This window comes from Eleutherodactylus coqui, chromosome 6 (genome assembly GCF_035609145.1).
Source record: "Eleutherodactylus coqui strain aEleCoq1 chromosome 6, aEleCoq1.hap1, whole genome shotgun sequence".
In the NCBI taxonomy this organism is placed as follows: Eukaryota; Metazoa; Chordata; class Amphibia; order Anura; family Eleutherodactylidae; genus Eleutherodactylus; species Eleutherodactylus coqui.
The window spans coordinates 33249412-33272313 of NC_089842.1; the positions used below are offsets into that span (position 1 = coordinate 33249412).

At 42.2% G+C, this 22902-nt stretch overlaps 2 protein-coding genes across 2 annotated transcripts in view; both read left to right on the plus strand.

Annotated features, from left to right (window-relative positions):
- LOC136632016 (NACHT, LRR and PYD domains-containing protein 12-like) overlaps window positions 1-13928 on the plus strand; it is a 238338-nt gene extending 224410 nt beyond the window's left edge. Inside the window, exons 12-13 of the mRNA XM_066606552.1 lie at window positions 4451-4621; window positions 7642-13928. Of these exons, the coding sequence (XP_066462649.1) occupies window positions 4451-4621; window positions 7642-7738 (268 nt within the window). The 3' untranslated portion in view covers window positions 7739-13928. The remainder of the gene's footprint in view (window positions 1-4450; window positions 4622-7641) is intronic.
- The window catches only part of LOC136632018 (NACHT, LRR and PYD domains-containing protein 3-like), a 1080175-nt gene that overhangs the window by 583829 nt on the left and 473444 nt on the right, over window positions 1-22902 (plus strand). The window lies entirely within an intron of this gene.

Sequence of the window (22902 nt, forward strand, 5' to 3'; positions counted from 1 at the left end):
GCTTTGTTCATCTTTATGAGTGTAAGCATGTCAGCACTGGCAGTTGACAGGCGGGTACACTTATCTGTGATGATTCCCCCAGCTGCACTAAAAACCCACTCTAACAAGTCGCTAGCGGCAGGGCAAGCCAGCACCTCCAGGGCATACAGTGCAAGTTTGTGCCACGTGTCCAGCTTTGACACCCAAGAGAACAGTTCCTGGGAGTCTGCCTGCTCAGAATATGTCATTTTCATGGAGTGAGGTGGCTGGGAGGAAGGAGGAGCAGCAGCCAGAGAATTCAGAGTAGCAGTCTCTAAGCCGGAAGCAGTGGACCACGTAGAAGACTGGGTGGTCGATAGATTCCTGGATGCATTTTCTGCCATCCACGACAGGACCTGCTCACACTGCTCTGTTTGTAATAAAGGTCTACCACGTGGACCCATAAATTGTGATATGAAGCTGGGGACCCCAAAACCTTGCCTCTCTCCTAATCCTGCAGCAGCCGGCTGTGATTTACCTCGACCAGGAACTCGGCCTGTGCCCACACCCTCACTTAGACGTCCGCGTCCTCGACCCTTACAGGGGCCATATAAATTACCCCACTGTACAGCACTGACAACTGGGCTTTAATTCACCGCACACAGAGACTTGTAGATAGCGGAAGCTCTATTCTGTGACTAGGAAAAAGTAACCCGCTGTCTTGCGCTGATACCTTGGGGTAATTTACTGCTTGAAGACTTGTAGATTATAGAGGCTGTGTGGAGTGGGAGAAGACTCTAAAGCCAGTGGATAGTGCTGGTAACTGCGGCAATCTCAACCCCACCAACGGACGTGGTATTGTGAGATGCTCTGCACAGCGTCTGAGCTGAAATACTTTGCAGTGGCACCGGTAATATTACTGTACTGTTTTGCGGTGAGAACGCTGTCTAATTCACTGCAGACACAGAACGGTATAAATAAGTTTGTTTGCTGGAGGCCAGGAATTATTTGCGTCACTTTCACGGTGAGAGCGGTATGTTACTGCACACTCCAGCCAGAAAAAAATATGACGAAAGGCTGCAAACAGGCCTAGCTGCGTACTACAAAAATGGTAGCACTACAATTCCCAGCAGGCCCCAAGTAAAATGCACACGGTGAGATGTAGCCCTAAGAAGGAGATTTTGTTTTTTTGCACAGAGGATACAGACTGTATAGTGTATATAACAGCTTTGCCTCTAGAAATAGCTGTGGCCCAACGCTCTGCATCTCATTCACTGCAGACACAGAACGGTATAAATAAGTTTGTTCGCAGCTGCAGGCTAGGAATTATTTGCGTGCACTTTCATGGCGAGAGCGGTATTTTACTGCACACTCCAGCCAGAAAAAAATATGACGAAAGGCTGCAAACAGGCCTAGCTGCGTAATACAAAAATGGTAGCACTACAACTCCCAGCAGGCCCCAAGTAAAATGCACACAGTGAGATGTAGCCCTAAGAAGGACCGTTGGGGTTCTTGAAGACAGCACCTCTGCTAACACTTTCCCTTTATCAGCAGCAGCACTTTCCCTATACTCTGTATAATAGACTGCAGACTGAGAATGCTATAGCTGTAATGGCCTGCACAGCCCAAGATGAAAAAAAAAATTGTGCAAAACTGCTCCCAGTCAGCCCAACAGTAAAGCACACAGTCAGATGTGGCCCTAAGAAGGACCGTTGGGGTTCTTGAGGACAAGATCCTACACTAACACTATCCCTGAATGAGCAGCAACACTTTCTCTAATCTCTGCCAGTGTGTGTCTGAGGTGAGCGGGACCGCTTTAAATACTCGGCGGTCACTTGATCTCGCCAGCCACACACTGCAGGGGGGTGGGATAGGGCTGACACGTCACAGGAGGAAGATGTAATGCCTTCCCTGCATGTCTATTGGCTAGAAAATGGCACTAAACATGCGGGGAAGGAAATGGAATTGACTCGAGTACCGCATGGTGCTCGTCTCGAGTAACGAGCATCTCGAGTACCCTAATACTCGAACGAGCATCAAGCTCGGACGAGCGCGCTCACTCATCTCTAGTAATTAACCTTTAACAATGTTTTTCCTGCTATACCTACTTGGCTGCTTCTGCTTCCATACAACCTGATTAGCTTGGTGGCAGCAGGAGGGATATAGCTAGTTGGAGGAGCCAACACTTTTTCTGTTGCTTAATGACTGCCATCAAGTGGTAGTAGCTATATCCACAGTCAAAGCTTACTTCTCAATGATACGGATGACAGAGAGGTTTTACGGTAAGTACAAAAATAGCAAGACATAAAAAACCTGTAAAAGCCTGGTATCGCCGGAATCGTGGTCACCCCAAAATAGTGTTATCACATTATTTATTTTGCACACTGAATGCTGTAGGACTCTTTCATATGGGCATGGTTTTAGCGATGTATAGAGGAGTAAAATAATCTCAGCTATACTGCACTAAAAATCACATCAGTGGGCAATTTTTCACATGCAGGAGACTTGAGCTTCACACACGTGAAAATCACGCATTCACTGGAGCAGCGTGCTGCTTAAAAAAGCTTCTACAAGAAGAAAGAGAGAAGAAGCCCTGTAGACTTTGAGATTTCTCCATAGCAGAGAGATTGCAGGGTTATGAGGGATTAACCCATAGCTCCACTCTCTCCCTGCTTTGGGTTTATCCCGCATATCCCCTTTTTTTCTTCCCTGTTATGGGTTAATCCCCCATAGCACTGCTCTCTCTCCCCCTGTTCTGGGGATCACCGAGAGATATCCCCATAGTGCAGAGAGAGAGTAGGTAGGGCGACAGGGATCCCCAAGGGATATCACCATAGCACAGAGAAAGAGAGCAGAGCCAGAGAGAGAGGGTGGGGCAAGAGGGCTTCTCCCAGGGATTCCCCCATAGCAAGTTGAAAGGGGGAGGTGCTAAAGGGAGGGGCTTGAGTGTAGATCCCTCTAGCCCCACCCCTGCTTACAGGGAAGCCCTCTAACCAAACCCTCTCTCTCTTCCCACTATGGAGAAATCCCTTGGGTATCTTGATGCTGTGAAGAGAGGTGGAGGGAGTCCCCTACTGCCACTCCACTGCTGGGGAATTGCTCAGCAGTAGAGTTGGAGGAATTCCCCACTGCTTACAGTGGGACATTTGAAACTTTCTGCCCAGAAGCACATTTTAAATGTCCTGCTGTAAACTCCTATTAGTCCCTGTGGGAATTAAGGGAACCTGCAAGGAGATGAACTGAACTCTGGGGCTACCCCTAATCCCCATGGGGACTAACAGGAGTTTACAGCGGGACATTTAAAATGTGCTTCTGGGTGTAGCGGCACCAGTGCTGTTTGGCAGAAATCCTCCTATTGACTTCTAATCTTCTCTTCTGAGCGTCGGATACAGCTAAATTCTACTACCATTGGAGTCTATAGAAACTCCTGCATATTACGCAGCAAAGATAGGTCAGGTGCTATATTTTCACGCAGCACAGACCTTAGATGTGTGCATTGTAGTCATGCATATACTATATTTTTAAAGTTCTAATGGATGCAATTTTTTAAATGCGCTTATTATGCATAAACATGTTGCCTGTCTAAATAAGGCTTTAAAGACATGTACGTTCTTCTCATCATATATAGAAGTATCCAAATTTGAAGGGAGACTAATACAGTCCACTGCCCACCATTCATAGCGCCAACATCCTGTGCTACTTGTGCGGGTCAAGAGTCAGACAAGGGGGTCCCAGGATATACCCAGCTCTGCTTTACTGCTCACTATCCATGTCAAGTCCACAGCAGCACAGAGTATTTAGCATCTCCTGACCATGTGAGCAGCTGTGACCGGTACACTTCAGTGTTGTCCTATTAGTCAGCACAGAGCTACGTGTGACATGTAATAATGAGAAGACCGCAGGTAAATGGAGCAAAATAAAGTTTGAACTGCAACAGAGTAGCTTCGATGTAAAACACTGTCCTTTATTCCATCCTTAAAAAGGTACACACAGCGACTCCTCGACCGTTCTCATCTGGCTGTGCAGTATTCACCTCCCCTATTCAGGGTTTGGATCTAAGGTGCTGTAGCTATTATTATTTTGAGATTGCAGGTCAATGGAGGACACAGGAGCCGCAGACTGAGGGCTACAATAGATAGACGAAGAAGGAGAGTTCTCAATCGCTTATGACTGCTGACATAAGGTCCTCCATCCAGCTTTATGCCTATTGTAGGTCCATGTGCTGCAATAATCACTGATTTATGACATGCCATAAAGTGAGGACATTACGCAGGGATTCTGTATTTCTACACAATGCATTAGCTGCCATTGGACTATCATATATCTGCCGCCATTCCTGACATCCATCGCACACAAGAGGTGGCTTCTAGTGATGACACTTATGGGGGTTACTAACAGTCGGGGACATTTTCTCCCCAAATACACCATATACAGATGTTATACTAGCGCTCTGTGGACGTGTCACCCTCATCTCATCTTCTTACTCTTACAGTTTGAGTCATAATCATCTACCAGACACGTCCTGCAGCCAGTTGGCATTTGGAATAAGGAATAACCAGTCCCTGAAGAAACTTGACCTGTCTATAAACTCTCTGTCTGGTCCTCACTTCAGTGACTTGATGAATGCTCTGTCCAGTCCAGCCTGCATGATAGAAGAATTAAAGTGAGTATAAGAGATGTGTACAGGATGAGACATGTGGGGGTACAAGTTATACATGTACAGGATAAGAAATGTCTGGACACAAGTTATACATCTACAGGATGAGACGTGGGGGGTAAAAGCTATACATGTACAGGATAAGACATGTGGGGGAACAAGTTATACATGTACAGGATAAGACATGTGGGGACACAAGTTATACATGTACAGGATGAGACGTGGGGGGTACAAGTTATACATGTACAGGATGAGACATGTTGGGGCACAAATTATACATGTACAGGATGAGACGTGTGGGGGCACAAGTTATACATGTACAGGATAAGACATGTGGGGGGTACACATTATACATGTACAGGATGAGACATGTGCGACCACAAGTTATACATGTACAGGATGCGACACGGCAGGGTGGCACAAGTTATACAAGTACAAGATGAGAAATGTGGCGGCACTAGTTATACATGTATAGGATGAGACATGTGGGGACACAAGTTATACATGCATAGGATGAGACATGTGGGGACACAAGTTATACATGTACAGGATGAGACATGTGGGGACACAAGTTATACATATACAGGATGAGACATGTGGGGGCACAAGTTATACATGTACAGGATGAGACATGTGGGGTACAAGTTATACATGTACAGGATGAGGCGTGGGGACACAGGTTATACATGTACAGGATGAGACGTGGGGGGTACAAGTTATACATGTACAGGATGAGACATGTGGGGGCACAAATTATACATGTACAGGATGAGACGTGTGGGGGCACAAATTATACATGTACAGGATGAGACGTGTGGGGGCACAAGTTATACATGTACAGGATGAGACATGTGGGGGGCACACGTTATACATGTACAGGATGAGACATGTGGGAGCACAAGTTATACATGTACAGGATGCGACACGGCGGGGTGGCACAAGTTATACATGTACAAGATGAGACATGTGGCGGCACTAGTTATACATGTACAGGATGAGACATGTGGAGACACAAGTTATACATATACAGGGGTAGACATGTGGGGACACAAGTTATACATGTACAGGATGAGACATGTGGGGTACAAGTTATACATGTACAGGATGAGACGTGGGGACACAAGTTACACATGTACAGGATGAGACGTGGGGGACACAAGTTATACATGTGCAGGATGAGACATGTGGGGGGACACAAGTTATACATGTACAGGATGAGACATGTAGGATCCAGGTTATACATATACAGGATGAGACATGTGGGGGTTCAAGTTATACATGTACAGGATGAGACGTGGGGGCACACATTCTAAATGTACAGAATGAGACGTGGGGGACACAAGTTATACATGTACAGGATGAGACATGTGGGGGTATAAGTTATACATGTACAGGATGAGACATGTGGGAGGTAAAAGTTATACATTTACAGGATGAGACATGTGGGGACACAAGTTATACATGTACAGGATGAGACATGTGGGGGCACAAGTTATATATATACAGGATGAGACGTAAATTTATTTTATTTTTTTTTTTGCCGATATGAAAAACACATAACATAATAAAATAAAAAACAAACACACAGATTACTTACGGAACTGCACACGGATGAAAAACTTTAGTTCTTTGCAAATGCAACGTGGAAAGGTTTTTATACGCTTGTGTCTTTAGACTAAGTCTAATACTAATACATCGTTTTCAAAACTGGCAATTCGCATCTCTTAGGTTGCATTCATACGTAGCAGATCTTTGCGGATTTCACACCAATTTACAGTGTAAAGCAACACTCTCTAACAGACAAATGATTTACTCCCTCTAAAAAAGGATTATGGATTCTTTAATGTTCCAACCCTCATTAATATAGCGTCAGCATAGACTTCAGGCATGGACTGGGATTGGTGGAAGTCACTGGGTTACCCTATGAGGCCTACCATAATTGTTAAAAGGTTACTGCAGTTTACAACAGAGCAAAGTGCAAAATCTACATGCTGCAGCGTAACACCGCTGCCCACTTCGCTCACCTGCTGCTGGGGCTGCAGCCGGGTGTTTTGCCATCATCCATGCATGGCACACCATGCTCTCTCCTGCTGGCTCTTTGGGAGGAGGTGGAAGTGCATGCACGCTCTACAGAGAGACTCGCTCCCTAAACCTGTCCCCCTCCAATCCTGCCTCAGCATTTGCTGTATTAGATTTTTTGGGAAGCTGTGATTCAAACCCTTTCCCCCCTATCCTCGTATTTCTGGTATTTTTCAGCCTTCTTTTTAAAGAGCCATCACTGTAAATATTGTGATATTTTAATAGTCCAGACTTTTATCTACACAGCGATATTGAATATATGTGTTTTTTAATTGTTCAGTTTTTAATAGGAAACATAGGAAAGTGGTTTTTTTTACCTTTAATGTTTTTTTAATTGTTAAAAAGATTTTATTAAAATGTTTTACACCTTTGTGTTGTTTCTACAAGAGACTTGGACTTGTAATGATTTCATTGTTTGTACTATATACTGCAATATTTCAGTATTGCAGTATATAGTGATTTTTGATGTTGCCATGGGCAAGGCTTGATCGTCATCTAAGCATAGCAGCTCTTGGAGGCTTCAGTAGGCTTTGGGCGGCCATGCTAGCCCATTGACACACTTTGATCATGCTGCAGGGGTTGCTAATGGGGTACAGTAAGAGGTTCCCTATTTCCCATTGACTGTTTAAATGAGCGGTCAGCTTTCATGGCAGCACCTGATCAGTTAACTTCTGTGATCAGCGCTAACTCTGATCGCAGCAATTACCATCAGCTGTCAGAAACATTGGAAGTGGAGCAGACTCGGCTCCTGAGCCTGCTTCAGACACACTTCAGGACCACAGGATGTTCATAGTTGTTCTGCAGTCCCGAGAGATTAAGCATCAGTGTTGCTGGTGGCATCAGGTGTATGAATGATCCCAGAATGATTGATTGGCTGCAGGGCAGTTGGTCATTATTTTTTTTGGGCTATTTATTATTAATGCTGGAGTTTTGGGGTTTTGTTCTAGCATGAATTACAATGGATTGTCTAACGAGGAGAAGGAAGAACTACGAAAACTGGAAACGTGCAAACCAAATCTGAAGATAGATTATGGAACAATCTAGTTGCCGGATTTCTCCCTGTGGTCAGACAACGCGACATTCAATGGTTGATATTGCTCACAGCAAGAGTGTTTCCTGGTGCATTATGGGAAGCACAACTCTTTTAAATGTTGCAGACAGTGTAATCTCTGAGTCACATGTCACATAGTTTTTTTAATTTTCATATTACTTTTTTCAACTTCTACTTGACGTGACACATGATGTCATACTGGTGAACACGTGATCTGTCACTGGATTACCAGAAGTGACACGGCACTGGCCTCTATTGTGCATACACAGAGCTCAATGGCTGCTATGTAAAATGAGAACAAGAAGGTAGAAAATGTTTAAACCCCCTTGAAGATCAGTTATATGAGTGGCCACTAGGGGCTTGATGGCAGACTAGTATAAAATATAGGTAGGGGAAGGGTGGCTCTGCACATTAATAAGCACCTGATAGGGTATGCCTCCGAGAGAAAAACTGCTAAGTTTGGGGCATGGCCTGGACGACCATGAAGATGGCGGTGTAAACCTCGAGCTCTCCTCAGGAACCCACCTGGCAGCAACTCCACGACCTATAACGGGACCTTGTCTCCCTCAGCAGCACCTTCTGAAAGCCCTGCTCCACTGTGATGTCTCGACAAGGAGCTTTTCGCTCGCAGCCTAAGTGTCTGGATGATTTCTATATGGCGCCGGGGGCCCGACACGCTCCTGCAGAGAGATCCCCGGCTTTCCCCGCTTTGCAAGCAGAGAACAGGGAAGATGAAACACCTCTCTCAGGCACAGCTGATGGGTTCTTGCCACTGCAGTCACCAAAAGGACTAGTGAGTGCAACCTCTGACTCCCCGATACAGTCTCAAACGGAGGGAAGAGACACAGCTCCCACTCACAGCATGCATACAAAATGGCGCCGTCCTCCTCACCACACATGTTACAGGGATCCTCTCCCTCTAAAAGCCCTTTAAAACAGCGCCCAAGAACTGACGAAACAAGCCTCTCAAACACTCAAACTCCCTCTCTGAAGGAATATATAACCTCCCTGCCATCGTCAGCCCAGCCAGCAGCTGAATTCTTTATAAAGGATATGGTGGTAGCCTTAAGTGACTCTCTTCAAACCCGCTTCAAGTCTCTAAACATCTCTCTTAAAGCCACTATAGAAGAAATAGGAGAAAGAGTGGCCCACACTGAAAGCAAAATGGGCAAATTTTCACAGTCACATAATGCTCTGATTTATGCGCATTATGATTTGGCAGACGAAGTAGATTAGCTCAAAGCAAAGGTTGCAGACATGGAAGATAGGAATAGACGTAATATTCTGCGGCGTACCCAAGTCTGTCACAACATTTGAAATTACCAACTTCACAAAACAACTTATGGCTACGCTACTTCCTGAAGCCACTACACAGGATTTAATTATCAACAGAGCTCATAGGTTGCCCAGGCCCAGATTTATTGCTGATTCTATTCCAAGAGACATTATAGCGAGAATTCATTTCTTCCACATGAAAGATTCCATAATGTCGGCCGCTCGCAAACTAAATCAACTACCAGCTCCTTACGAAGACATATGTCTGTATATGCATCTATCACAAGCTACTATGATGGAAAGGAAAACATTTTCTGCAGTAACCACAGCTCTGCGACAAGCCAAGATTCAATACAGATGGGGTTTTCTGGCAAAATTAATGATCCGTAAAAAAGACACCACTCACGTTATTTTCAAGCCTGATGACTCTGACCAGCTAGTTAAATCTTGGGGTGTGAACATGCCCATTCCTCAACGTCAACAACCAACTTCTCGGAAGCTGCCAAAAACAAGACCAAGAATGGATCCAGAAGTGAATTTCTTGTTGAGATACTGACTCTCCTCAGCACCTAAACCAGGTGGTTCTGGAAGGCTCTCCATCAGGCAAACTTTTTCCGTCCTCCTCCACTGATCAGGCCTCATAGCCTGCTAAAACTACACGTTTTACTTTCCCTATTCCAGGGTTGATTACTCGACATTTATTACTTATTCACCAATGCGCCAATACTGAAATACCAGTCTTACTTGCATTGAAAAGGGCAGAACTTAATCCGATATGTAGGATATGTATTGTTACCTGTTATACCCCTAGTTTTAAATTTTGGTCTACCATGTTTCACAGAGATGCCATGTGTCTCTAGCTTTTTCTTAAGATATTATGATGTCAGTTAAGATACTATCCTTTAAATGTTAATGGGCTAAATTCACCATTCAAAAGATCTTCACTATGGAAGGAAGCACTTTCTATGAATGCAGATATTATAATTGCACAGGAGACCCACTTGGCAACTTCCACCTATCTAAAATGCAAAAAATTTCTAGCATGTTCCACCAAAAAACAGGCAGGGATTCTGATTGCATTTAGAGACTCCGTAAAAGTCGAAATTACGTCTCAAGATATAGATACTAAGGGTCGATACCTTATATTGACTGGTTCTCTGAATTCTAAACTTTTTACTCTTGTTAATCTATATGCCCCCAATAATGCTCAATTATGTTTTTTAAGCAGAACTATCAAAAAGGTAAGGCAGCGCATGGTGGGTACCCTTATTATATGCAGGGATTTTCATGCTGTACCAGACAAACTGCTCGACTCAACAAAGGGGTCTCTGAGAGCTACTCCCTCCCTGCTTCCCTGGATACACAAACAAGCCCTATTTGATACATTCAGATGCTTAAATGCCTCAGCCAAAGAATTTTCCTTATTCAGCAAAACATAAACATTTATCTAGAATAGATCTTATCCTGGTAAACAGGAATGCTCTCTCCCATGTCAACGATGGCTCAAATGCGGATAGCTACTTGGTCCGACCACGCTCCCGTGTCAATCTCTATATTTTTGGATGGTGGCAAGGAGAGAGCTAAATCTTGGAGAAACAATATATTCTTGATGAAACTCCCACAACACTACACTACCATTATACCAAATAACACAACTCCTTATGTATTCCAGCTTACTATAAGGAATGCCCATAAGGCATTTATCAGGGGGGTCCTTATTAAAATTAGTGCACAACACAAAAGAGGAAAAATTCATCAACTTAATATCCTTTTAGCACAAATATCCAATATAGAAGGCCAACTGAGCACTGCCCCCTCAGTATCCCTACATAACCAATTATTTAACTTAGGACAAAAACCTAGAACCCTGCTTACGGATATTTATGATAAAGAAAGAGGTCCTTGCGAACAGCTCAAATAACAAACCCTCACGTATGATGGCTAATCTCGTTAAAAAAATAGAATACAGAGAGAACTAAGATCCCATTTATTACCGATTCCCACAACCAAACAAAACTTTACCACCTCTTACAAATCACAGAAGCTTTTCGACAATACTATAACAAGCTCTACAATTTAAAGGACAGCAAGACTACTCCCCAACCCTCTATCAAATCTATCGAAGAATTCCTAAAAGAAATACAGCTTCCATCCGTCACAACAACTCAACTTGACTCTCTTAATACTCCAATGTCACCTATGGAAATCTTAGATACCATTAAAACCTTAAAACTCCAAAAAGCCCCAGGACCTGATGGGCTTTTTTATTGACTATTACACACTTTTCTCAACTCCCCTTGCCCCACATATGTCTCTTGCCTTTAACCAAGGAATTGAGCAAGGTTACTTCTCTAGAGAAATGTTGGGGGCCGCAATTGTAACAATTCCTAAACCAGGAAAGGATCCTATCTCACCATCTAGCTTTAGGCCTATCTCCCTTTTGTATTGCAACATAAAAATATATGCCAAGGTGTTAGCTCAAAGGCTTCTAAAAATCTTGCCTGACTTTGAACATTCTGATCAGGTGGTCTTCACAAAGGGGAGACAGCCTCAGATGGGACTAGACAAATTTTAAATCTTTCATTCAAAACTGAAAATACGCGCTCCCCATCATTCTTGGTTGCTCTCGATGCTGAAAAGCATTTGACAGGCTCCATTGGGGCTTTGCCTTCTCCATCTGAAATAAGATTGGCTTTTTAGGAAACATATCTAAAGCTATTTGGGCCTTATATATCTCTCCATCAGCAAGAGTTTTGGATGACTGTTCGTTATCCAATCCCTTTCCTATATCCAACGGCACTCGCCAAGGCTGTCCACTATCACCTTTACTGCTTACATTGGTGATGAAAGCTTTAGTGGAACATATAAGAAATAACCCAGACATACAGGGAATAAACGCTGGACTTCAACAATACAAAATCAGTTTATTCGCTGATGATATCTTACTTACGCTCATGAATCCTCTCCTATTCTTAAGAACAGTTCAAAAAATATTGACCAACTTTGCTGAAACGTCCTTTTACAAATTAAATATAACTAAATCACAAATCTTGAGCATACATGTTAAAGAGGAACTTAAACAAGATATAAGAAAATAATTTCCATTCCAGTGGCAGACCAAAAGTATTCCCTATCTAGGTATAAATATATTCTACCCCACCTCTGACTTAGTCTCTGTCAATTTCCCTCCACTTCTTGCCGACCTTCAGAAAGAATTAGATACTTTCCACTCACGCCCTATTTCGTGGATGGGTCAGGTCACCATTTATAAAATGATATTCCCTAAAATTCTTCACTACTTTTACACATTCCCTGTGCCAATTCCGAGGCAGACCATTGTAAGTTTTCAAAGACAACTCTTTGAATATATATGGCAAAACAAAAGGCCTAGAATAGCGCTATCAATGTTATCACTTAATAGATACCAAGGAGGATTAGGTCTCCCCAATTTAGAATCCTACCGTAAATTTACTTTATTAAGCCAAATGATATCTTGGACATGACATAACAAAAAGCTAAACTGACCTTCAATGGAATCAGAATTTAATAAACAGAGGTCACTAAAGCTTCTACCTATTGCTTCAGCCATTGCTAAGTCTTCCTCCACACTTATGGAGTGCTTAAATATTCCAAATATGTCACCATCTATGATGGCCTCATTGGAAGCCTGGAATGACTTGATTCATAATGCTGAAAAACACACTGCAAACTCTCACAAACATACCTCTTAGAACTCTGGAATATTTTATTCCCAATTTACAACTTAAATTATGGACAAAAAACGGTATTCACTATATCTCAGACCTTCTCTCTCTATATGGCCCTCTTCCCTTCTGGATGATATTGTCCAAATATCACCTGAGAAATATAGATATGTATAAATATACACAAGTGAGTTCCTTCTTACAACCTCACCATCTCCAAGACCTCAAAGTCCCAGAGATAATTTATATCATATTAAATACCTCTCGAACCAAAAATGGCTTCTCGAACATTTTACAATAGCTTGACAGGCATGTTAAGACTATCAGGGAAGTGCCACCTGTTAAACTGGCAAAAAAACATTGGTCAAAAAATTCCTATTGACCGGTGGCTTAAAGCTTTAAGATGGGCAGGTCAAGCTTCACAAGGAGCTAATCTGGTTGAAACCCATTTAAAACTAACACGCTGGTACTACACTCCATCTCAATTAGCTAGGAGAGGTTTAACGATCAACGATCAATTCTGGAGGAAATGTGGGCAACAAGGCTCTTTGCCTCACATATACTGGTCTTGCCCACATATATTTCCCTTCTTGAAAGATGCGTATGAACTCATACATGAAGTGTCGGGCCTAAATGTTCCATTTAGTTTTAAAACCACTTTACTGTTATTGAACCCTGGCAGGACCCCACCCCCTCACACCCCCTTCCCCCGCTTAAAAAGCTGATACGTCAAATTTTGCTTGGCGCTAAGCTCTTGATGGCTAGAAAGTGGATATCTGAATTAACGCCCAAATTATTGGAGTTAACACAACTGATATCTGAACACAGTATATACGAAAAGATACTAGCCCTTCATAATAATGATATCTTAAAGTTTAATGAAATGTGGAATCCATTGTTATTTCTCTTTTTAAATTAGAAGAAATCTTGAGTAGACCTTATTGTTTAGATTTTATCTAGTCTCCTTTGTTCCTTTCCTACTTTTGTTTCCTTTGATTCCCCTTTCCCTGCTTTCCTTCCCACCACCCCTTTAAATACATTTATTTAAAGAAGAAAAATGTTACGCTCTGTTCAAATTCTGGTCAATGTACTCTAAAGATGTGATCAATACTACTTTTTGTTAAAAATAATGTACCATATCTATGATACATGCATATATTCTGTAATGACTTTCATGCAAAAGCCAATAAAAATTATTGAAATAAAAAAAAGAAAAACTGCTGAGTTTATAAGTCCATTGTGGCCTGGTGATGTAGAAAGATGGACGCTGCTTGCCAAGAAACATGACATGGGTGGATGCCCCCTATGTTGACACTTTCATGATATGGACTGTTGAATTGTAAAGTTGTGGCATTAGCCCTGATAGTGAGGGTAATGCTGATGTGTAGTTAGAGGCCAGGCGGTCAGGTGTTTATTTAATGCCATGCACTGTGTAAAGTCTAATACAGTTAAAACATAGCTCTGATCTGCTAAAGTGAAGCAATAGAAGACTCAGGGACGTTGTAACAGACTTGTGGTCGCTGGTCTCCATGCACTAACCTACACCGCCCACATATGCTACCAACTCCAGTAATAATAGGGTTAACACTTACAGGAAAGTATTGCACTTTAGCCCTTTCACTGCTGAATGGTGACAAGCTCCTCACACTTCAGTGATAACAATAGATTAAATGTTCTTAAATGTAAGCTTTCCATGGCCTGTGACATGTATAGCACATATAGCAGGGCTGTGAGGGGAGGCACATTATACAACAAGGGATTTACAACAGACAACAGCCCAGAGACCTTCTGCAGTGACAGCAAGAAGGCAGCACATTGTTTGTCATTTGCAAGCTTATGTGAGGCTTCCATACAGGAAAGTGCAGTGTATGGAGAGCTTATATGTCATTGTTATTACACTCACTCCAAGTCATAAGGTGTAAGAGAGGATAACAAATCTGCCACACCCCTGGAGTGAACCCAGCAATGTTAGTGGTGAGGGGGACCTTGGGGGCTCCCCTGGCTTATGAGTCCAGGTACAATTTTAACCCCTGCAAACCCTATGGTTACGCCACTAAAATTGGCTGGTGAATCGAGGTTTTGAAGAATAACGACATTCTGGATGTGAATTCCTGGAGTGTTACCACCTATCTCATGTGGAAGAGGTGGGGGTCCCTATCTGAGCGACCCCCATGTTATCATACACTCAAAACGGGTGCCCAAGTGCCCAACAAGCGGTCACATGAACCGTCGCACTACGATTGTGGTGCAGCCATGACACTACATCACCGTGATAAAAATGATAGTGGTCAGGATGAAGTATGTGCCCTGACTGCCATCATGGTTTGTTAATTGATAGCCTGGCATCCAGGGCATGAACCTTGGAATAAATTATGAAATTGCCCTAGGATTACTCCACCTTATATAAACACAATATTAATTGCCAAAGGCAAAAAATACCCATCGCTAATATCCCCTAAAATGCAATATAATATTTTTTTTGTCTTTATTATTCAAAAAAGACAAAAAAAAAATCAAATGATATTTAATATAAAGGGGCAAATGGTGGTAATAAATGAAATGTGACCAGCAGTCATCAATCAGCATCATGTGTGTAATTCTGCATATACTCACTAAGAGTGCATTCACACGAACGTATATCGGCTCGGTTTTCACGCCGAGCAGATATACATTGTCTCTCTCTGCAGGGGGGGGGGGGGGGGGGTATGAAAGAGCCAGGAGCAGGAACTGAGCTCCCACCCCCTCTCTACCTCCTCCCCGCCCCTCTGCACTATTTGCAATGAAAGGAGGCAGGGCGGGGCTAAGTTCCACAAATTAGCCCCACCCCCGTCCTGCCTCCTCTCATTGCAAATAGTGCAGAGGGGCGGAGAGGGGGCAGAGAGGGGGCGGGAGCTCAGTGCCTGCTCCTGGCTCTTCCATCCTCCCCCCCCCCCTGCACATGAGTACGACGTATATCAGCTCGGCGTGAAAACCGAGCCGCTATACGTTCGTGTGAATGCACCCTAAAGCATAGGCCTGGATGGCCAACTTCCAAAACCCTATGTGGAAATTAATAAATCAGCACCACCAAAACCCTATTAAAATCTATCTTATAGCCACCCCAACATGTTTTGCCTTGTGACATCCTCAGGGAGAGCAAAAAAACAAGGCATGAACCTTGCCCCCAGTACTCTCAATGTTGGGTTTATCCTACATATTACATAGCAGCTGGACTGTACGATATGCTCAGAATCTTTATATCACATTGATTAGGACACTGATATCTCACCATCAGACCAGCCACAAGATCAGATGCTAAAGTATAGAACTCCCCTAAATCCTCCAGCCACCAGCTGTATAATCTTGATAATTTACTAAAGACTGGCGATCTTATGCCAAAGACTCCTTGGGACCCATGGCTGCCCAAAATGCCCCTCTTACAGTCCACCACTCAGTGCTGTTAAAGAGGAGTGGAGCCGCGACTTCTGGCTCCAGCGTCTTGGAGTGAGGGAGCAGTGAGTAACAGCTCCGACCCCACTGCTCTAGAAAGCAAACCCTAGCATAGCTGCTGACAGTTCTGCACTCCCCGCTGGCATACCATCCTTTTACCAGGTCCCAGCAGTGAGGAGCGGTCGTGTGACGCTACCCTCCATAAATCTTATATAGTGTCCTCCGGCCCACTGGCAGTGGTGTGCAGAAGTGTGCAAGAATGACAGCCTGTCAGATCAAAGCACCAGGGTCTTCGCTGTTTCTGCCTGCTTGTCTCTAGGAGGTGGGACGGACGATCGCAGCTCCAATATCAGAGGCCTGTCAGTGAAACTGTGGTGCCGTGTGAGAGCACCTGCACCCCTGATGCTGTCTTCCTGAGGCTGCCACTGGTCACCTTGTAAAGCACGTGGTGCCTGAACACAAGCCAGAGGAGACAGCAAGCAGAACCCCTGCAGGGGAGAGAGACTCCTTCAAGAACTACAAGCTGCAATTAAACAACAAAGCCACAGGATCCCCAAATGCAGTTAGAATCACAGTGCCTGTGACATAAAGTGCACATCTAAGAAGATTAATATACAAGCTGCACTACATCTGCATATAACACCTCGCGCAGCAGCACCGGCAGTTACAGCTCTGCTACATCGTACAAAAAGTCCTATAATCTTATACAATCTTTTTTTTTTTTAAACTGCAAGTATATTTCCATACACCGATCCCTGAATACAGCTTTTGATTGAGCTAATATTGATGACAATAAATTTGCATAAACACGGTCTGCGGAGCCTCCGGGTAAAGGCAGGTTTAGACACAACGATTCTAAATCTTTTGAGCGATTTTCGAGCAATAATTGTTGTGTTCTTTTACAGTGCGAGGTGATCGTTCAAACGTTGAGCGATCACCTTGCGCTATGAGCGGAGGATCCAGAAAACAAGTGGGGTATTCCTGCTTTTCTTCTGCATCCAGCTGTTCGCTCGCAGCGCCCAGCTGTTATACAGCCAGGCGCTCCGAGCGGAGGATGCAGAAGACTAGCGGGGTGTCTCTGCTTGTCTTCTGAATCCAACTATTCCCCGCTCGCAGCACCCGGCTGTTATACAGCCGAGCGCTCCGAGCGCAGTATGGAGAACAGAGCTGGACAATTCTGTTCTTCATACCCAGCCTGTTATCAGGGAACGGGATACAGCTGAAACATTAGTATCAGCTGTATCTCGCTGTGAATCCTAATAACTGATCGCTGATCTTTCAGCATGCTGAAAGACTATGGTGAGCGACGGCTTAACGAAAACTGCACGATGTCAGTGCAGTTAGACACAACAATTATCGCTCAAAAGATGGCTTGGAACGATTTTTGAGCGAAAATCGTTGCATCTAAAAGGGCCCTAATATGATCATATACCAGCTACTGTGCTTGCCTGGCACAAGGTATCACCAACACAAGTGTACACTTAATCGCATTGCTTCAGGAGCTGCAAACCTTTTGTCCTACTGTTTTCCTTACACCAAAGTACAGTATATATATATATATATATATATATATATATATATATATATATATATATATATGTGTATATATATATATATATATATACTTTAATTTACACTGTATGGAGGACTTTATCCTCAAAATGGGTCGTTCCAAAGCAAAACAATCGGATGCAAATATAAAAGCAGTCCTAAAGGCAACACTAATTTCTGGCGCTACAAAAAGTGGAGAGGCTTTATTCGTTAGACCCCCTCCTTCTCCCACAACATCACAGAGCGAAAATCCTACGGGTGGAGAGGCACCAGTGATGGATTATAAAACGCTCGCAATTGAGGTGGCGAAGTTGTTTTCTCCTGACATTCAAGTGACTTTAGCAAACACAGTTACGGGCTCTCTGCTTCAACTTCAGGAGGTGATAACACAGCATTGAAATCGTTTGAACAGCATAGAGCATGAGATTGAAAATATTACATCAGAAAGTAATTCTACATTCAAACAAGTAGAAAACCTCACAAGGGTCAACAAAACACTCTGGGACCACCTGGAGGATCTAGAGAATAGATCTAGGCTCAATAATCTCCGCATGATAGGAGTCCAGGTATTGTTTCTACAAAGAGATTTACGACAGCTCTGCGAGATCACGATCCCTAACGCATTTGGAATCTCCCATATATGCAAAACTGAACTGCGCACCGATTGGGGCCGAATAGTCAAATGTCAATGGATAATGCATCTACAGAAGGGAAAATGCATCCCAGACCCATTATAGTAAAGTATCTGGACTACACGGACAAATCACTACTTTTGCGGAATTTCAAAAGTCGACAAAATGTCCTGGAGCTGGGAGGACAGAAGATTTTAGTCATTGCAGACTTTTCTTTGGAAGTTTAACAAAAAAGAAAGGTTCTTTCACCGACAGGCTCTGCATTATATAAGAAGCAACTAAAATTCGCACTGAAAGTGTACCAGGAGGACGGCACAAATATAACTTTTCAAGATCCAGAGACAGCAGAAAAAGGGCTCTGCTTAACATAAATCCGAGACTCTCCACTTGGACAAGGAATTGACCCCCTTCGCATGACAACTGACAACAAAATATGACAGGGAAATGCATCAAGTGTATCTATGCCACCGAAGGAGCAGCATTGTAGAGCTGCTGTTGCACCAGTGCCAGCTACCTGAACATTATGAGGCAGGTCATCAGTATACAGTAATACATATCACCATTGCCCCAGGCATGAACACTCGCCGGACACTAGAAGGAATGATATTATACCTATCCTCCTCAGAGGTGTATTCTGTAGGACATTAGAAAATTTGAAAGGATGTTTACAAAATGTTTTGCTTCATGGAATGTTATAAGAATTAATGGAAAATTTCTGGAGAGGAATCTGTTGGTTTAAACCTGAAAGTGGAGGATTCACTTCATTTCCTTTTAGGATCATATAGGAGCAGGAAATGTTAAAATTCCTTATTGACGTAACTACGGTACAATTAACAAATGCACTCCTGATACTTCTCACAAAGTGGAATTAAAGGAAGTCTGTTCATGCATTCTCTTTTAGGAGGTGTGCAGAGTAGCCACTCTTAAAGGAGACCGCATGTTACTTTATTTTGCCACCCTGCATCGTGTCAGACACCAGGTGTGAGGGATTTGGTTATAGAATTTTGTTTTGTTATTGGTTAAGTTTAGTTGTTGAATTGGTAGAAATATAGTTGGATTACAGATTATATATACACGATCTGCATATATAATTCGAGCTTGATATGCGGATCATCTCATGGAACGGGAAGGGACTCAGGTCACCACAAAAACGTATGTTAATTTTGCATCACTTAAAATGGTTAAAAGCAGATATTGCTTTACTCCAAGAGACACACCTGACTGAAAAGGATTATATCCGAATGTGAAAACTATGGGTAGGGGACGTCCATGGCTCACCTGCTCTTCACTCGAAGGCTGGGGTTTTGATTCTTGTTAAAAATGGAGCATGATTGACAGTACTTGATCACTGGCATGACTCAAATGGCAGGATCCAACATGTTTGCATTAAAAACAACTTAGAGGACTTTAGCATCTACAGTGTGTACGGCCCAAATAGCAATAATAAACAATATTTTGCAGAACTATCAGACAAACTTCTGGCAGATACGATGGAACCTAAATTGATAGAAGGAGATTTTAATTCAGTACTTAACATGATGGAAGATCGTCGCAGTCATGCTATGGGGAGAAATCCCTCTGCATACCATGATAATACCTTTCAAGCTTTTAATTCTACGCATCAGCTCAGAGATATATGGCGAGAACCTAACCCAGAAGGCCGTGAATTTACGCTTTATTCCCACGTGCATGACTCTTAGTCCAGAATTGATTGCATACTCCTATCTCCCAACTAGCTCCCTAGAGTGACTAAAGCCACTATCGAAGACTTAGTGATTTCTGACCACGCCCCAGTAGCAATAACATTATATGATAAAATTCCTAGAGGTACCGATTATCTATGGAAATTCCCAACATATTTAGCTGAGGATGACATTTTTCGCTCATTGAAACAGGGGTGGTGGTTGGAATATATATTGGATAATGAGTAACATTCCAATAACCCCCAACTATTATGGAACACAGCTAAAGCAGTTATTAGAGGCAAACTTATCACATATGTATCGTCACTAAAGAAAACTATTAAAGACAAAATTTACCTTTACAGCTCTCTTCTTGGAAAGGCATATACTGTATTTCATTCCAATCCAAATTTGCAAACTAAGCAACAGTGGATGGAAACTAAGGAATCTTACAAAACATGGTTACATAAGCGGGAGCAATTAGCATACTCGCGTAATGAAGCACGTTTATTCAAATTTGGGAACAAAGCCAGTAAACTCATGGTAAATCCAGCAAGGGGAGCTCTTGCAGCGTCAAATATATCTGGCCTAAAGGACAAGCATGGCAAAATACTATCGCATCCAAAAAAGATAAATGACATCTTCTACAAATTTTATTCACAATCATATTCACAAAATTTGATAGAACTCACTATCCCGACTGTGGTGCCCTCTCATATTTCACTGCCCTCTTTATCAGCAGATCAATGTTCGTTCCTAAATGCCCCAATGTCACAGTCAGAAATTAAAGAAGCTATAGCAAATTTGAAAAGTAACAAGGATCCAGGACCAGAAGGACACACAGGAGAAATTCTCAAAGACCAAGCAACCCCGATACTGGGAAAACTTTTTAATGGATACATGCAGGATATTCCCTTCACATATGAAATGAACATAGCCTACATTAAATTGCTCCCTAAACAGAGCAAAGATCCCGCGGAAGCGAAGGCTTATTTCTCTAATCAATGCGGACTTAAAATTGATAGCGAAAATGGTGGCAGACCGCTAAGCCACAGTTCTTTTTTTTCTTTTGTTGGTTTATTTACTGATTTGATTTATATTGACAGTTAAAGCTAATGGGAGATTATATCTATATTAATAAAGCTGAAAGCCCTCACTGACTCACTCACTCACTGACTCACTCACTGACTGACTCGCCAAAAGTTCTCCAATTTCCCGATGTCGTAGAAACATGAATTTTGGCACGAGCATAGATTATCTCCAAAATAGGAAAAGTAATTGGGTCCCAACTCGATTATTCAATTCTAGCGCAAAAGAATTGGCGTCGAAATTTAACGTACATAATCTAAATCTCTCACTTCCCAATGTCATAGAAACTTAAAACTTGGCACGGGCATTGAATATGTCATAAATAGGAAAAGTTAATGGGTCCCAACTTGATTATTCAATTCTATGCGCAAAAGAATTAGCGTCCAAATTTTACGTACGGAATGTATTTTCCTCACTTTCCAGTGTCATAGAAACGTGAAATTTGGCACGAGCATTAATTATGTCATAAATAGGAAAAGCTAATGGGTCCCAACTCGATTTTTAAATTCTATGCGCAAAAGAATTAGCGTCCAAATTTTACGTACGGAATGTAATCTTCTCAAATAGAAACTTAAAATTTGGCACGGGGAATTGATTATGTCATAAATAGGAAAAACTAACGGGTTCCAACTCGATTATTCAATTCTATGCGCAAATGAATTAGCGTCAAAATTTTACGTACGAAATGTGTTTTTCTCACTTTCCAGTGTCATAGAAACTTTTAATTTGGCACGGGCATTGATTATGTCATAAATAGGAAAAACTAACAGGTTCCAACTCGATTATTCAATTCTATGCGCAAATGAATTAGCGTCAAAATTTTACGTACGGAATGTGTTTTTCTCACTTTCCAGTGTCATAGAAACGTGAAATTTGGCATGAGCATTGATTATGTCATAAATAGGAAAAGCTAATGGGTCCCAACTCCAATATTCAATTCTATGTGCAAAAGAATTAGCGTCCAAATTTTTCGTACGGAATGTAATTTTCTCACATAGAAACTTAAAATTTGGCACGAGCATTGATTATGTCATAAATAGGAAAAACTAATGGGTTCCAACTCGATTATTCAATTCTATGCACAAAAGAATTAGCGTCAAAATTTTACATACGGAATGTGTTTTTCTCACTTTCCAGTATCATAGAAACGTGAAATTTGGCACGAGCATTGATTATGTCATAAATAGGAAAAGCTAATGGGTCCCAACTCCATTATTTAATTTTATGTGCAAAAGAATTTGCGTCCAAATTTTACGTACGGAATGTAATTTTCTCATAGAAGCTTAAAATTTAGCACGGGCATTAATTATCTCATAAATAGGAAAAGCTAATGGGTACCAACTCCATTATTCAATTATTTGCGCAAAAGAATTAGCGTCAAAATTTTACGTACGGAATGTATTTTTCTCACTTTCCGGTGTCATAGAAAAGTGAAATTTGGCACGAGCATTGATTATGTCATAAATAGGAAAAGCTAATGGGTCCCAACTCCAATATTCAATTCTATGTGCAAAAGAATTAGCGTCCAAATTTTTCGTACGGAATGTAATTTTCTCACATAGAAACTTAAAATTTGGCACGGGCATTAATTATGTCATAAATAGGAAAAGGTAATGGGTCCCAACTCGATTATTCAGTTCTATGTGTTACCCAGGAAACACCACGGGAGGTAACCATGCGACGTTTCCTTTATATAAAATGACACCGGAAAGTGAGAAAATTACATTCCGTATGTAAAATTTGGACGCTAATTCTTTTGCGCTAGAAGTTAATATTCGAGTTAGGACCAATTAGC